Source organism: Hylobates moloch, unplaced genomic scaffold, assembly GCF_009828535.3.
Source record: "Hylobates moloch isolate HMO894 unplaced genomic scaffold, HMol_V3 SCAFFOLD_19, whole genome shotgun sequence".
In the NCBI taxonomy this organism is placed as follows: Eukaryota; Metazoa; Chordata; class Mammalia; order Primates; family Hylobatidae; genus Hylobates; species Hylobates moloch.
This window is the reverse complement of record NW_026652294.1, coordinates 22,473,312-22,488,577: the sequence shown is the minus strand read 5'-3', so window position 1 is coordinate 22,488,577 and position 15,266 is coordinate 22,473,312. Positions and strand designations below refer to the sequence as shown.

At 55.7% G+C, this 15,266-nt stretch overlaps 1 protein-coding gene across 6 annotated transcripts in view; it reads left to right on the top strand.

The window, feature by feature from the left end:
- The window catches only part of RANGAP1 (Ran GTPase activating protein 1), a 63,844-nt gene extending 50,730 nt beyond the window's left edge, over nt 1–13,114 (top strand). For 5 of the 6 annotated variants that reach the window (XM_032138838.2, XM_058431812.1, XM_032138840.2 and 2 more), the window contains 10 exons: nt 1,348–1,506; nt 2,613–2,726; nt 3,147–3,246; nt 3,332–3,416; nt 4,932–5,118; nt 6,436–6,555; nt 8,324–8,426; nt 9,615–9,703; nt 9,965–10,086; nt 12,724–13,114. In XM_032138838.2, coding sequence (XP_031994729.2) covers nt 1,348–1,506; nt 2,613–2,726; nt 3,147–3,246; nt 3,332–3,416; nt 4,932–5,118; nt 6,436–6,555; nt 8,324–8,426; nt 9,615–9,703; nt 9,965–10,086; nt 12,724–12,793 — 1,149 coding nt within the window. In that variant the 3' untranslated portion in view covers nt 12,794–13,114. Of the gene's footprint in view, nt 1–1,347; nt 1,507–2,612; nt 2,727–3,146; nt 3,247–3,331; nt 3,417–4,759; nt 4,843–4,931; nt 5,119–6,435; nt 6,556–8,323; nt 8,427–9,614; nt 9,704–9,964; nt 10,087–12,723 lie in introns of those variants that run through there. The other variant, XM_058431813.1, reaches the window with a different exon arrangement.
- The last annotated feature ends 2,152 nt before the right edge of the window (nt 13,115–15,266 follow it).

The following is a 15,266-nucleotide window of genomic DNA, read 5'->3' as shown; positions in this document are numbered from 1 at the left end:
GTAATTCTGTATAATTTATCTTAAAATTAAAAAAAAAAAATTTTTTTTGAGGAGGGGACCCAGGGGCTTCACCAGACTGCCTGAAGGGTTCATGGCAGAGAAAATATTAAGAAGGCCTGACCTGGAGTGTGCCCAAGTTGGCCTTCCTGTATTTATTTGTGGACCACCCGCTCCCCGCATTGCCTCATGCTGCACTGAGCACCTGAAGACAGCGGAAGGTTCCTTGGCACAGTTATGCCAGGCCAACCCTCAGTCCTGGGTCACAGTGGAGACTGGGACACGGCCCTCTCCTCCAAACCTCAGGGGCTGGTGGGCTGCAGAATATAGGCTTTGAATGTAGGCAGGATGAGGACCACCACGATAGAGGAGGGACCAGGTGCTCCGGGAGCACAGAGGAAGCGCACTGGCCCCTGGCTGGGGGAATCCAGGAAGCCTTTCTGGGAGAGGAGGTGACCAAAACAAGAGCCCTAGAACTCATATGAGTTAGCCTGTCAAGAAAATGCTGACTGGCCGGGTGTGGTATCTCACGCCTGTAATCCCAGCACATTGGGAGGCCGAGGAAGCTGGATCACCTGAGGTCAGGAGTTCGAGACCAGCCTGCCCAACATGGTGAAACCCCCATCTCTACTAAAAATACAAAATTAGTCGGGTGTGGTGGTGCACGCCTGTAATCTCAGCTACTCAGGAGGCTGAGGCAGGAGAATCACTTGAACCTGGGAGGCGGAGGTTGCGATGAGCCAAGATCATGCCACCGCAATCCAGCCTGGGTGACAGAACGAGACTCCGTCTCAAAAAAAGCAAAAAGAAAAAGAAAATAAGGAGGCAGAGAGAATGGGTATCAAAAGGCCAGGGTGCGCGATAGGGCTGCATGGGCCAGGGAACACCCTCCTCATCCCTAGAGAAGGACGCCATGTCGAAGGGGTTATGTTGTGTAGGTGGATGGGCTAGGAGGGCCCCCAAGAAAGAAAGGTCACATGGAGCTATGTCATCCAGAGAAGGGCCGTGAGTGACTGCCCACCAGAGCCAGGGTCGCCGCTGTGCCGAGGACACCAGACTGAGAACAAGAAATCGACTTGCTGGATCTAGAGCTCTGTGACCCGGGGCAAGTCACTTTGCCTCTTTGATCCCTAGTCTTTTCTCTGGTGGGATCCTATCCCAGGCAGTAGACCTCCCTCCTGAGGTTGTGGAAAGAGTCAGATGCAGCCATGCCCCAAAATCCCACAGACGAGCCCCTGTCCTGTGCTGGCGGCAGCCCATTCCTGTGCCTGCTGTGTGGAATTGCTCTCCTGCCTGCTGGATATAACCTGGCACTCGGGGCCCCCTCCACTCTCTGCCCCCTCTTCACAGGTCATCGGGACCCTGGAGGAGGTCCACATGCCACAGAATGGGATCAACCACCCTGGCATCACTGCCCTGGCCCAGGCTTTCGCTGTCAACCCCCTGCTGCGGGTCATCAACCTGAATGACAACACCTTCACTGAGAAGGGCGCCGTGGCCATGGCCGAGGTGAGGCGAGTGTGGCAGAGCCAGTTAGGCTGGCTGCTGTCTTTCCAGGGAAGCCGGGGCTCCGTTTAGCAGGGACTCCTCTACCCCCTGCCTGCCCCCTGGGTGTGTGCCCCATGACTCCATCTCTTTGAACACGTCCTGAACAGGGTTGCAGGTCCCAAGGTAACCCGCGCCCTCCTCGCGCAGCTCTGATTCTTCATGCCACCTTCTCCTGAGCCGCCTCTGTGGCCCCCAGCGGCTGGCGCTGGTTTGTTCTCAGGCTGCACAGGAGCAGGCTGCTCCCCACATCTGTTTTCCTGGTTGATTTGTTCAGCAGCTGTTGTTTGTTTTGTTATTTATTATCACTTTTTGAGACGGAGTCTTACTGTTGCCCAAGCTGGTCTTGAACTTCTGGGCTCAAGTGATCCTCCCACCTCAGCCTTCTGAGTAGCTGGGATTACAGGTGCACGCCACTGTGCCTGGCCCAGCAGCTGTTTTTTGAGCCCCATTTAGTGCTTGGCTTTGTACCAAGTGCAGGCCACACAGGGTTGAGCCAAAGACGCCGCCTTCAGGGAGACCCTAGCTCGAGGAGGGAAGGAAGCTGCCAGTGGTAACAGTGCCGGGCTCTGAATGCAGTGGCTTCTTGGCTGCCAGGGCCCCGTGGCCCCACAGAAGGCTAGTCCGGCTGCCTATGTGTTAGCAGAGATGTGTGCAGGTATTGGGAAACACTCCAGAAGGAAGTTCAAATCAGACTTAGGGCAGGCTTCCTGGCAGAGATCACATTTTGGCTAAGTTGTATAGGGCAAGTGGTCTTTCTGTGGACAGAGGGTGGGGGATGGGTGTTTCAGGCAGAGGGATCAGCTTATGTGTGGAAGGCCCAGAGACTCGGGCAGGAGCCTTGCTCAGTTGGTCTCAGGAAGAGTTCTGGCCATAACGTGGGGAGGGGTGGAAGAGGTTTGGCCAGGGGCCCAGAGGCCAACAAGGAGAAGACGGCAAAGCTGGTGACTTGCAGAGGAGGACAGTATGTGGTGGCTGGTGTGGGATGTGACCGTGTGGGGCCCCGGGGCTTGCTGAGGGCTGGGGTGTGTTCTGCACCCTCACTCTGGACCCTTGCTTCCCCCTCACAGACCTTGAAGACCTTGCGGCAGGTGGAGGTGATTAATTTTGGGGACTGCCTGGTGCGCTCCAAGGGTGCAGTTGCCATTGCAGATGCCATCCGCGGCGGCCTGCCCAAGCTAAAGGTGCCAGCCTGGATGCCTGATGTCCTCCCTCTGGGGTCTGTGGGTGGTGGGGCGGCTGGGGGCACAGGGGTCTGGTCTGAAGGCAGGTGGGCCTGCGTCCATATCCCAGCTCCTCCACTTTGGGCCCTGTGATGCTGTGTGGGCCTCCACACCCCTCTGAGCCATGGTTTCTTCATTTCTAAAGCGGGAGTCAGGGAGCGCTGTACGTCACTGTCGTATAATTTAAGTAAACACAGTACGTGACTCATCGTTGGCTGCAGGGCATTATTTTTGTTGGTGGTGTTATTCTTCCTGCCCACTTTGCCCAACCTGGAGGACAGAGCCTGCCATATCCTCACTTTGGGAAACTGAGGCTTAGAGTAGAACCTGGTGTCCTGGCCCGGGTTTCTGCCTGCCTCCAACCCTTCCTCTTATTTTCAGGAGCTGAACTTGTCATTCTGTGAAATCAAGAGGGATGCTGCCCTGGCTGTTGCTGAGGCCATGGCAGACAAAGCTGAGCTGGAGAAGCTGGACCTGAATGGTAGTCGGATGGGGGAGGCCTCTGCACAGGTCTGCTAGGCTGACCCTGGCACCCCGGCTGACTGCTCTTCCCTCCCCTTGAGCAGGCAACACCCTGGGAGAAGAAGGCTGTGAACAGCTTCAGGAGGTGCTGGAGGGCTTCAACATGGCCAAGGTGCTGACGTCCCTCAGGTAGGGAACTCGGGGTGGGTGGCCCCAGAGGTCGGGGTCAGGCCATTCCTTTCTTTCTTTCTTTTTTTTTTTCTTGAGATGGAGTCTTGCTCTGTTGCCCAGGCTAAAGTACAGTGGCACGATCTCGGCTCACTGCAGCTTCCACCTCCTGGGTTCAAGTGATTCCCCTGCCTCAGCCTCCCAAGTAGCTGGGATTACAGGCACCCACCACCACACCTGGCCCCTTTATTTGTTTCTACTTGTATTTATTCAGAAACGTTGGTTGCACTCCTGTTATGTACCAGGTCATACACTAGGCATCAGGGCTATAAGGGTGGGACAGTCAGGGTTTCTGTCTCATGGGGTGGAGACAGAATGAGTTGTCCATTCAACAGAGGAGCTCGTACGGGCTGAGCGGGGCCATCCTGTAGAGTGGTGGAGTTGGGGAGGCCTCTGAAGGGGTGAGGCCAGATCTCATCCTGATGTGGGGGCCTGGGGAGTGATGGGGGTGGGAGGGGGGGGCAGCCAGAAGGGGCTGCACTCAGGATTGTTCTTAAGATGCTGACTCTAGAAAGGAAGAGACTGTGGGGCCTTGGGAGTCTACCTGGAGGCGAAGGTGGGTGGCCGGGGAGCGGCCATCTCCTGGATCCAAGTCCGACTGGGCCATCAGCATCTGGCTCCCTGTGCCCCTCGCATCTCCAAGTCAGCCTCATTTGTGTGTCAGATACTCAGTCGTGTCTCCTCGGTGCTAGGCCCTGAGCTGAGGCTGGGAACTGGGGACTCTGAGGTGGGCTGAACCTCACAGGCCCCACTGTCCCTGGGAAATGGACCAGCCTTCCTGTGGGGCAAGGATACCCCTACTCTTCTTCCTCTCCCACACCTGTAGCTTCCTGAGGTCATGTGGATGTGGGCGCCCCTGCCCTGGCATCTCAACCTGGGCAGTGTTCCTGCCAAGCCCTGGGCTGTAGGTGTGACAAAGCTGTCTTCCTTTTCTGTCTCCCCATGAAACCTGGGGCTCCTTGAGGACAGGGACAAGATCTGATTTTTTTTTGGGTGGGGGGGACAGGGTCTCGCTCTGTCACCCAGGCTAGAGTGCAGTGGCACAATCTCGGCTCACTGCCAGCTCCGCCTCCCGGGTTCACACCATTCTCCTGCCTCAGCCTCCCGAGTAGCTGGGACTACAGGTGCCCGCCACCACACCTGGCTAATTTTTTGTATTTTTAGTAGAGATGGGATTTCACTGAGTTAGCCAGGATGGTCTCGATCTCCTGACCTCGTGATCCACCCGCCTCGGCCTCCCAAAGTGCTGGGATTACAGGCATGAGCCACCGTGCCTGGCCGATCTGATTCTTTTGTGTCCACAGCGTGGATTTCCCTGGTGATCCACCTGCCCCTGCCCTGGGAGCAGGTGCTCCCACCCCACCAGGCTCTCTCCCGCCTGGCTGAGGTAAGGTCTCTGGGCTTATGGAGCTAGGCCTTGGAGCCAACCTGGGCTGCTGGGTAAAGAGGATCTGCTTCAGCCAGCTCTTTCTGCAGTGATGACGAGGACGAGGAGGAGGAGGAGGAAGGAGAAGAGGAAGAAGAGGAAGCAGAAGAAGAGGAGGAGGAGGAAGATGAGGAAGAGGAGGAAGAGGAGGAGGAAGAGGAAGAAGAGCCTCAGCAGCAAGGGCAGGGAGAGAAGTCAGCCACGCCCTCACGGAAGATTCTGGACCCTAACACTGGGGTGAGTTTCTATCATTTGCCGCGATCAGAGCCTTGGTCCTGAGAACGTGAAATCCCGAGGCACTTTCACAGTGGGGTAGGGGTGTCTCCTTAAGCATAGTAGCCACAAACATTTTTTTTTATTGCATGATATTGAGTAAAAAAAAGAAAATGGTCCCAGTGTAATGATAGTTACCTATATTTCTTTTTTTTTTTTTTTGAGACGGAGTCTCACTCTTGTCACCCAGGCTGGAGTGCAGTGGTGTGATCTCAGCTGACTGCAACCTCTGCCTGCCAGGTTCAAGCGATTCTCATGCCTCAGCCTCCCAAACAGCTGGGATTACAGATGCTTGCCACCACGCCTGGCTAATTTTTGTATCTTTAGTAGAGCCGGGGCTTCGCCATGTTGGCCAGGCTGGTCTTGAACTCCTGACCTCAGGTGATCCACCCGCCTCGACCTCCCAAAGTGCTGGGATTACAGGCGTTGAGCCACCGCACCCGGCCGTAGTTACCTATATTTCTATTTACCCCAATATAAATGTCTATTTATAAGTGGCAGTGCTGCTGCATTATGTATATTATAAGATATGCATAAGGACTTCTGAAAGAAGAAACAAATAAGCATAAATAGAAATTCTGATTTTTTTTTTCCCACCCACCAGAGGATTGTCTTGGTGACCCTTAGGAACCGCTCCCCCATTCCTGGGATGGTGGCTGGGCCATGACCTGGCTTGGGCACTTGGTGTCCCCTGTCTGGCCCGGGGCTGGTGGCATCAGGGCTGCCACACCTCCAGTTCATTCATTTGCCTTCCCTGTCAGGTTCCTAAGTAAAGCTCCTGGAGAACTTGGCTCTGGACAAGGACTCCCCACGCTTATGCTGAATTGGGCTGCTTCTCTGGTTTATGGAAGCAATTAAACAAATGGCTAGGTGCGCCTCAATTCAGGTTTTTCTCTGGGCACCTCTGGTGCTAGCAGGGCTTACCCAGGCTGGACTGTAGTTCTACAGGGACCCACTTTAGCCCCCATTGCCTCTGTAGTCACTTCTGGGGCACTGCATGTCATGACGAGGATCCACTTGGCCGTAGCAGGTTTTTTGAGTCCCAGGGAGGTGGCTTCCCCCTCACCCCAAAGGCTCCTGGACCAACAGCCATCCAGGGCCAGCATCTCTGGGTGATGTTGATAGATGGGAAATGCAGCTGAGTGGGAGGAAGAATTCTAGACTTTGAGCCTAGATGGGCTGGAGTGAAGGGTGGATGTGCTGGGTGTGGGGATGGGCACAGCTGTGTTGGGGAGTCTGGGGTCCGGAATTCTCCAGAGCCTCTGTGCCCCTACTTCCCAGGAGCCAGCTCCCGTGCTGTCCTCCCCACCTCCTGCAGACGTCTCCACCTTCCTGGCTTTTCCCTCTCCAGAGAAGCTGCTGCGCCTAGGGCCCAAGAGCTCCGTGCTGATAGCCCAGCAGGTAATAACCACACCTCGACCCCCACGCTGTATGCGCTGTGGCTTTTGGAGCTGTTAGAGAAAAGGGACGAACAGCTCAGGGACCTGGGGGTGCGACGCTGTCAGCTGGGAGCGGGGAGGCTTGGCCTGCCACTGTTACAACACGCTCAAATGTCCAGGGTATTTATAAGCCTCCAGGGGTTGCAAATGTTCCCTCCCCACTCAGCCTACAGAAAGTGCAGCTCACCAGCTCCCATGCTGACTGGGGTTAGGGAATTTCCTTAAGACTCTTGCATGTGCCCACCCCCTCCTTGGCTTCTCTTTGCGTGTTCTGTCAGCCCAGCTGCTTCGAGAACAACTCTGTTGCCCAGGGCTCCTTTGGAAGTGACGTGCCTATTGCAGGACGGGTGCCCTCACTCCAGCCTCACTTGTTGGTTGGCTCATTCATTCATTCAGAGATGATCTTTGGGGCATCCATTTTCTGTCAGGCACTGTATTTGGGCATGATTTTATTTAAGCCTCTTGGCAACATGAAATGTAGACTCTGCTGCCCTTATTTTATTTTTTATTTATTTATTTATTTATTTTTTGAGACGGAGTCTCACTCTGTCGCCCAGGCTGGAGTGCAGTGGCACGATCTCGGCTCACTGCAGACTCTGCCTCCTGGGTTCAAGTGATTCTTCTGCCTCAGCCTCCCGCGCCCAGCTAATTTTTGTATTTTTAGTAGAGATGAGGTTTCACCATGTTGGCCAGGCTGGTCTCGAACTCCTGACCTCATGATCCACCCACCTCAGCCCCCCAAAGTGCTAGGATTACAGGCATGAGCCACTGCACCCGGCCAGCCCTTATTTTATAGATAAGAAAGCGGAGGCTCCGAGGTTACAGAGAAATCAAACGGGCCCACTCTCAGAGTTGGCTTAACATTTCGGCCAATTGCTTTGTCAGGTTTTGCCTGTATTCTTTGTTTCTTTTAACATGATAAATCAGATGATGTAAGCCTTTCTGTGGCCTATCACTTTGGTTTAACACCATTCATCACTTTCTTGTGCCCATAAAACTCTTCTCAGGATTTTTATTCCAATGTGTGGATGTAGCGCTTAAAAGCCAGGCACTGTTTCTGACGTTTTTTTCCACTTTTCCCTGTTGTGAGGTTGAGGTAAACGGCTCTGCGTTGTGAGTATTGTCTACATGCTAGATTATTTCTTCAAGTTCGATTACAAGATGAGGACCACTGGATCCCTGAAATGATTTTTTTTTTTTTTTTTTTTTTTCCTGAGACAATGTTTTGCTTTGTCACTCTGGCTGGAGTGCAGTGGTACAATCATGGCTCAGTGCAACCTCAACCTCCTGGGCTCAAGCAGTCCTCCTGCCTCAGCCTCCCAAGTAGCTGAGACTATAGGCACGCACCACCATCCTTGGCTAATTTTTTTCCTTTTTGTTGACATGGGGTCTTGCTGTGTTGCCCAGGCTGGTCTCAAACTTTTGGCCTCAAGCCATCCTCCCACCTCAGCCTCCCAAAGTGCTGGGGTTACAGGCATGAGCCACCACACCCAGCTGGGATGATTTTTCATCCTTGTTCATTCACTCGTTCATTCCCTCTCTATGCTGCATGTGTGCTTGCTGCAGGCCAAATCCAAGCCAGACTCTGAAGGGACAGCATGGGGTAAGGCAGGACCTGTCCTTGCCGGCCAGGGGCCTTTGTACTGCCCAGGCCTCTCCTAGCTAGCGTCAGAGCCCAGGTACATCTCCACCATGTGCCACAGGCCAACCATTGTCTCTTTTGTCCTCAGACTGACACGTCTGACCCCGAGAAGGTGGTCTCTGCCTTCCTAAAGGTGTCATCTGTGTTCAAGGACGAAGCTACCGTGAGGACGGCAGTGCAGGATGCAGTAGGTAATGTGGGCTGGGTGAGGCCTGGGTGCCCTCTGTCCCTTGATGCTCGTGAGCCCCAGGTATCCTTTGTGGTTGCCATAACTCGTCAGCCCCAGCGCTCTCATGGGAACTGCTCTTTGGCCACCTTGAGTTTTTCCTCCGTCAGGGTCCTGCTGTGGAGCTGGCTGGGTGCTCTTCTCCCTGTTTTTCACCACTGAGAAACTGAGGCCTTTCCCAAATCCACACAGCCATATACAGTTAGAACCCAGAGCCCGCTCTAGGAAGTCCAGACAGTCAAATCCGCAAGCCCAATGGACGCAGGTCTATCAGGAGGAGGGATGGTGAGAGCTGAGCCCTTGTCCACACCTCGGAGCCTCTGTGCTCACGTCCACTCTACCTGGAGGTTCCTTGCACAGAGGACACCTTTCCCCATAACATTATGAGGGCTTCCTCGGAGCACCAGCCCACGTCTCTCCAGCCCTATCACAACCCTCTCCCCACCCTGTCTGTTTCCTCCATTCCAGCACCTGTCACCTTCCACCCTGTTTCCATGTGCTTGACTGAGCCTCCACATCTAACGAAACCTGGGCCAGTTCTGGTTAGGCAGAGGGGAGGAAGGGCCCTGAGGCGAGGGGCGCGGCTCCTGGAAAAGATAGAAAGGGGTAGAAGGACATGTGGTGCCTCTTCCTGGTGTGGCGTCGAAGCGGGGAGGGCGGCCAGTGGGAAATGAGGCTCGGAAGGAGGTGGGGGCCAGACACAAGCCTGATCCTTGAGGGCCTGCCCGTGGGCATTTTTGGGAACAAGTTGCCCTAGTTCTGTTTCCCAGGAAGCCTAGCACAGTCCCTGCACGTCCCCTTACCTCGCCAAAATAACCTGAATCCTCCCCAGTGGTAGCCTGCCTCAAGAAATCTCCATTCCCACGGTGTGAGGTGAGCATGGTGGGTGTCATCCCCATGCCCATTTTACACCTGAGGCCAGGATGGGCAAGGGCCAGAGTGTCACAGCTGGTAGATGGACTGAGCCCATCCCCTGATGCCAACTGCCCCTCCCTCTGGTTCATGTGTCTCTGCCGTCCCTCTCATGTTCGCCTCTTCATCAAGGCAAGGAAGCAGGCGAGCCTGTGTGTGCACAGTGTTGGGGGACCCCTGGGTGCCTTGGCCCAGCCCTCTGCCGTAGCCAGCAGCCTGCCCCTGCTGCTTCTCCCTACAGATGCCCTGATGAAGAAGGCTTTCAGCTCCTCGTCCTTCAACTCCAACACCTTCCTCACCAGGCTTCTCGTGCACATGGGTCTGCTCAAGGTGAGGCCGGAAGAAACAGCAGGCCCGGGAGGGAGGTGGGTGGGGTCTGCACAGAAGCTGCCTTAGCCATGCCCGCCAACCTCCCTCACCTCAAGTCCTGAGCCGTCTCGCCCACTGGGCCCTGAGGCCTGGGTCTGCCCCAGCAGCCTTGGTCTTCACGAGGAGGTTCCGGCCAGACTCAGTTGTGGGCACTGGTGGAGTCCAGGGGCCCCCCAGGTGACTTTGAAGCTCACCCCGCCTTTCACTGTGTTCCCCTCACAGAGTGAAGACAAGGTCAAGGCCATTGCCAACCTGTACGGCCCCCTGATGGCGCTGAACCACATGGTGCAGCAGGACTATTTCCCCAAGGCCCTTGCACCCCTGCTGCTGGCGTTCATGACCAAGTGAGTGTGGCCTTGTCCTTCTGCCAGTGCCTGCCCTCTCAGGCTTCTCTGGCCAGTTCTGAAGGCGCCCAGTCCCGGGAGGCCCAGCCCAGCCAGCCTGCTGGCCCCGCTCAGGTGCATGAGAGGCCCTCATGCCTCCTGGGCTCTCAGCATCTGCCTTGCACCCTTGGGAGGCCCACTCCCCTCTGCCCAGCTGAGGACAATGGGGCTCAGGGACAGTGAGAGAGGAGACATGCGACGCCCCCATTTTGCAGATGAGGAGCACCGGGTTGGTTAAGGAGTTTCCCTTGGTCACGCACTAGCAAGAGGCTGGGCCAGTGTCCAGACCCACGTCTGCTGAGCGAGGTGCTGCACTTGGTGACATCTCTGAAGTGGCTTTTTGTCCACGTTCACAGCAGCGCAGGACAAAGGGGCCTGGTCACACCAGGCTCTGCAGCCCCGGGCCCTCTCCTGGGGATACACATTGCCACAGGAGCCGCCAAATGCCCAGCAATGTGTGAACCTTGGCCTTGTTCTGGAGGGTCCTGGGGGGTCCCGGGGCATTGATGGGGTGATGGGCACAGTCAACTAAGAGAGGCAAGGCCCCACCAGGGAGGGGTCGGGAGGCTTGCCCTCTGAAGGCCCTGTGTGGCCTCTGGCCAACCTGTGGCCTTCATCAGGCCTTAGTCTCCCCATTTGCCCAACCGGGGGGTTAGGTGAGATTGTCTCCAAGCGCCCTGACCAGCCACACTTCCAGTCACTCGGTGCCATCCGGGGAAGTGGGGCAGGCAGAGGAGCAAGGAAGTCCCTTTGCTGGGGGAGCCCAGAGCCCACCAGCCGAGGCAGGATGCTTGGTACATGTGAGGAGGCGGGGCTGGCGGAGCGTGAGTGACCCCCACTGGCCTCCAGCACCCAGCTAGTGCTGCGGTAGCCCTGTCCACTCCAGCGTCTGCATGGCGCTGCCTCCTTAGCCAGGCCTTACCTTCTGGCCGCGTATCCCCCACCAGACCACTCCTTGGGTTGCAGCTGGACTGGCCTTGGTGAATGGCAGATCTCACTGTTGCCCTCCTCTGCCGGGGGCTAGGTCGAGCCTCACTGTGAATCTTGTGGCTGGCCACAGCCTCACCGCCACCCCACCCCACCCCACCCCAGCACAGTGTGCTCTCCCTGAGTCCCTTTCCACAGCAGTGCTGTTGCTGCAGTGCCGAGCTTTGCCCATGCTGTCCAGAGCTTGTTTGGCCAGTGGCCCCAGCCCCTGCCTGCACCTGCACCCAAGTCCTTTGTGTCCTTCCTGCCCGCTGATCAGAGTAGTTCCCTCTGTATCCCTGGCAGCCCCTGTGCTATCCTAAGCCTGGGCATGCACCCCTTGCCCTTGTTGGTCAGAGCAGAATGCCTTTTCCCAGCTTGTTGCCCAACCTCCAGCACAGGCCTCAGTCTGCCCCCTGGGTCTTGTCCAGGGTGACTGATTAACTATGTAGTGATATGCACGGACCCTCTTCCCTCAGCTCCCAGCCAAATGGTCTGGGATGCCCGGCCTGGCGCAGATCCTGGCCTGTTCATTGGCTGCAGGCCAGAGGTATTGTCAGGCCTGGTCCTGGCTGCATCCTGCACTTGCCCAGTCCCCCAGAGTCTTGCCTCAGTTTCTTCCTTTGCAGTGAAACTAATGATATTGAGGGCAACAACAGCCAGCTCAGGCGCAGTGGCTCCCATCTTTAATCCCAGCACTTTAGGAGGCTGAGGCAACTGGATCACTTGAGCCCAGGAGTTCAAGGCCAGCCTGGGCAACATTCGTGAAACCCCATCTCAACAAAAAATACAAAATTAGCCGGGTGTGGTGGTGTGTACCTGTGGTCCCAGCTACTTGGGAGGATGAGGCAGGAGGATCACCTGAGCCTGGAAAGTCAAGGATGCAGGGAGCTATGATTCTAGGACTGTACTCCAGCCTGGGCAACAAAGAGAGGCCCTGTCTCAAGAAAAAAACAACCAGCCGGGCGCGGTGGCTCATGCCTGTAATCAGCACTTTGGGAGGCCGAGGTGGGAAGATCACGAGGTCAGGAGATCAAGACCATCCTGGCTAACATGGTGAAACCCTGTCTCTACTAAAAATACAAAAAATTAGCCGGGCGTGGTGGTGGCACCTGTAGTCCCAGCTATTCGGGAGGCTGAGGCAGGAGAATGGTGTGAACCCGGGAGGTGGAGCTTGCAGTGAGCCGAGATCGCACCACTGTACTCCAGCCTGAGTGACAGAGTGAGACTCCGTCTCAAAAAAAAAAAAGAAAAAAAAAAGCAACCAAAAAAACAATGGCTAGCCATTTACTTACGATCCAGATTGGATTCTAGTGGGCCAGTCCTATGTGGCCACTGGCAGCCAGTGAGGATTCCTTGGCCTATGTCCGCTGGAAGGGCCCTTGGAGAGCCTGGCTGAGGGGGGCTGTGTTCTGGCCAGCTCTGGGCTGTGTGGCCTTGGGTGCCTGGCTCTCTGAGCCTTTCACACCTCCCACCCCCACCCACAGTGTGCAGAAGGCAGAGGGCTAATGTCTCCCTTGCTGAGTCATTGTGCAAATTAACAAAAATGAGTCTGGCACCAAAATGGACCCCACACTTGGAAAACGGAGCAAGAGGCATCCACCCACCTGCTGACCCTTTTTTTCCCCGCAGGCCCAACAGCGCCCTGGAATCCTGCTCCTTCGCCCGCCACAGTCTGCTGCAGACGCTGTACAAGGTCTAGACTCAAAGCCTCTCCCATCCCTTGGCCTGGACCAGTGAGCTGGGGAGGGACTCGGATGAACTGAGGCGCAGCCCACGCCATTGTCTTGGACAGGACTCTGGCCAGAGGCAGGGCGGGTCTGTGTCCCGTGTGTCCTGTCAGTCCCCTGAGTATGTGTGTGGGTGTGGTGCATGTGCAGGTCTGTGCCTCCTGTCGGGATTTGGGTTTTAACGTCTCTCTGCTGGCCCAGCCCTGCTCTGTTGCAGGGAGTTGGCCACCAGGGGAAAGGGCTGTGAGCTGCTCCGCCATTAAACTCACCTCCACCTGAGGGCACTCTGCTGATCTCCGCCTGGGCCCTGATGGCTGTCCCCACCCACCTGCCTTCCGGCCTGGCTCCCTGGTGGAGCCAGAGCCCAGGGAGTTGCCCGCGTGCTGTCCTTCCCCTCTGTGTTGTGATTGGGCTGTTTCCTGCCCTGCCTGGGGCTGCTTCTCGTCACCAAGCCCTGGTCCTGCGGCAACTGTCACCCCTACCATCCATACCACTGTGCTGACCGCTCAGCCTGAAGAGCAGAGAATGCCATGGGTGGGACTGTGGGGGTTGGATCGTGGGGTTGTTGGCAGAGGGCAACCCTGGGCCCCACACCATGTGGACAGGCAGACACCAGATTGTCCAGGAGCAGGAGCTGCTGGGACTGCGCTGGCCCCGGACCTAGTGGGCCTTCTCCTGGCTGCTGAGATGTCGTCTGTGACTGGCCTGGGGGCTAAGCTGGAGGGGGTGCGTTGACAACCCAAAGCTGTTCTCTAGTCTGGGGAGGGAGGGGCAGGGTCCCCAATGTCCAAGCTGCATCTGGATGCTGCTCTGAAAGGACCTCCTGGGGCAGGGGAGCGGTAGGGTCTGGACTGGGCAGATGCTGTACGACCTCCCTGAGCGCCCGTGACCGCCCCATGCTTTCCCCTTTGTGCTCTGTGTGTGTCTGGGCTGTGCCCGGGGGCTTCACAAATAAAGTCATGTGTGGCAGCTTCAGAGACTCAGAAACTCTCACCTAAAGCGGGATAGTCTCGGGGGCCATCGTACATGGAGTCCCACCTCGGCAGAGCACATGGCCCCGCAGCAGTCTATGGGGCAGTCAGCCCTGCAGAAGGGCCGGGCCTCGGCCTCAGGCCACTACCTGGGAAGTGGCAGTCCTGAGTGGGGGCCCATTTTCCTGCCTGGCCACACCTCACCCAGCACCCTGCCTTTGGGCTACAGCTCGCTTGGCTCCTGCGTTGCTCCTTCACTATGGAAGCCACTTCCCTTGGGATCCTTTGCTGCACTGCCACATATGTGAGGACAGCCCAGCCAACCTTCCTTACCTCCTACCCTACACCATGTGTGTGCTTGGGGAGCCCATGTGCCCCACAAACGGCCTCCAAGAAGAAGTCCCTCCAAGGTTTCTTAGAGGGCAATATTTTCTCATTGGCAAGTCAGCCACGTAGGTGACCAGGTGGCAGAGGATAGTGCTGGCCCTGTCCCGTGTCTTCTGTGTGAGTTGATAAGGTAGGGGGTGGGTGTGGGGCTGACACTAAGTTCTGATGCCAGCTACAAGGTGGATGAACTTTGAAAACATGTTAAATAAAATAAGCCAGACACAAAAGGACAAATGTGATTCCATTTAGATGAGGCATCTAGAATAAGCAAATTCAGAGACAAGAAGGTAGAGGTTGCCAGGGCTAGGGGAAGGGTGGAATAGGGAGTGAGGCTGCACACAGATTCTCTGGGATGATGAAGATGTTCTGGAAATGGAGAGTGGTGATGGTTGCATAACATTGTGAATGTACTGAATGCACTGAATTGTACACATAAAAATGGTTAAAATGATAGATCTTATGTATTAATATATTTTACCTCAGTTAATTTTTTAAAAATTAAGCAAAATTATAGAGCTTCACCTGGGTGTGGTGGCTCACGCCTGTAGTAATCCTAGCACTTTGGGAGGACGAGGCGGGCAGATCACTTGAGCCCAGGAATTCAATACTGGCCAGGCCAACATGGCAAAACCCTGTCTCTACTAAAAATACAAAAATGAGCCGGGTGTGGTGATGCATGCCTGTAGTCTCAGCTACTTGGGAACCTGAGGTGGGAGGATCACCTGAGCCCAAGAAGTCGATGCTGCAGCAAGCTATGATTGTGCCACTGCACTCCAGCATGATTGACAACGAGAGCCTTTCTCAAAAAATAGAGAGCTTGCAGGAGATAGTATAGGTGAGTATCTTCAAGGCCTTAGGAGTAAGGAAAAGATGAATAAATTAAGCTGTATTTAACCTCCTTTGCCATTATTGTGGGATGTTCACACAGTGGAAACGATGTAGCAGTGAGAACAGGTTTCTGTGTATCAAAATATTCATTAAGGAGTACAAAGGTGGCCGGGCGCGGTGGCTCAAGCCTGTAATCCCAGCACTTTGGGAGGCCGAGGCGGGCGGATCACGAGGTCAGGAGATGGAGACCATCCTGGCT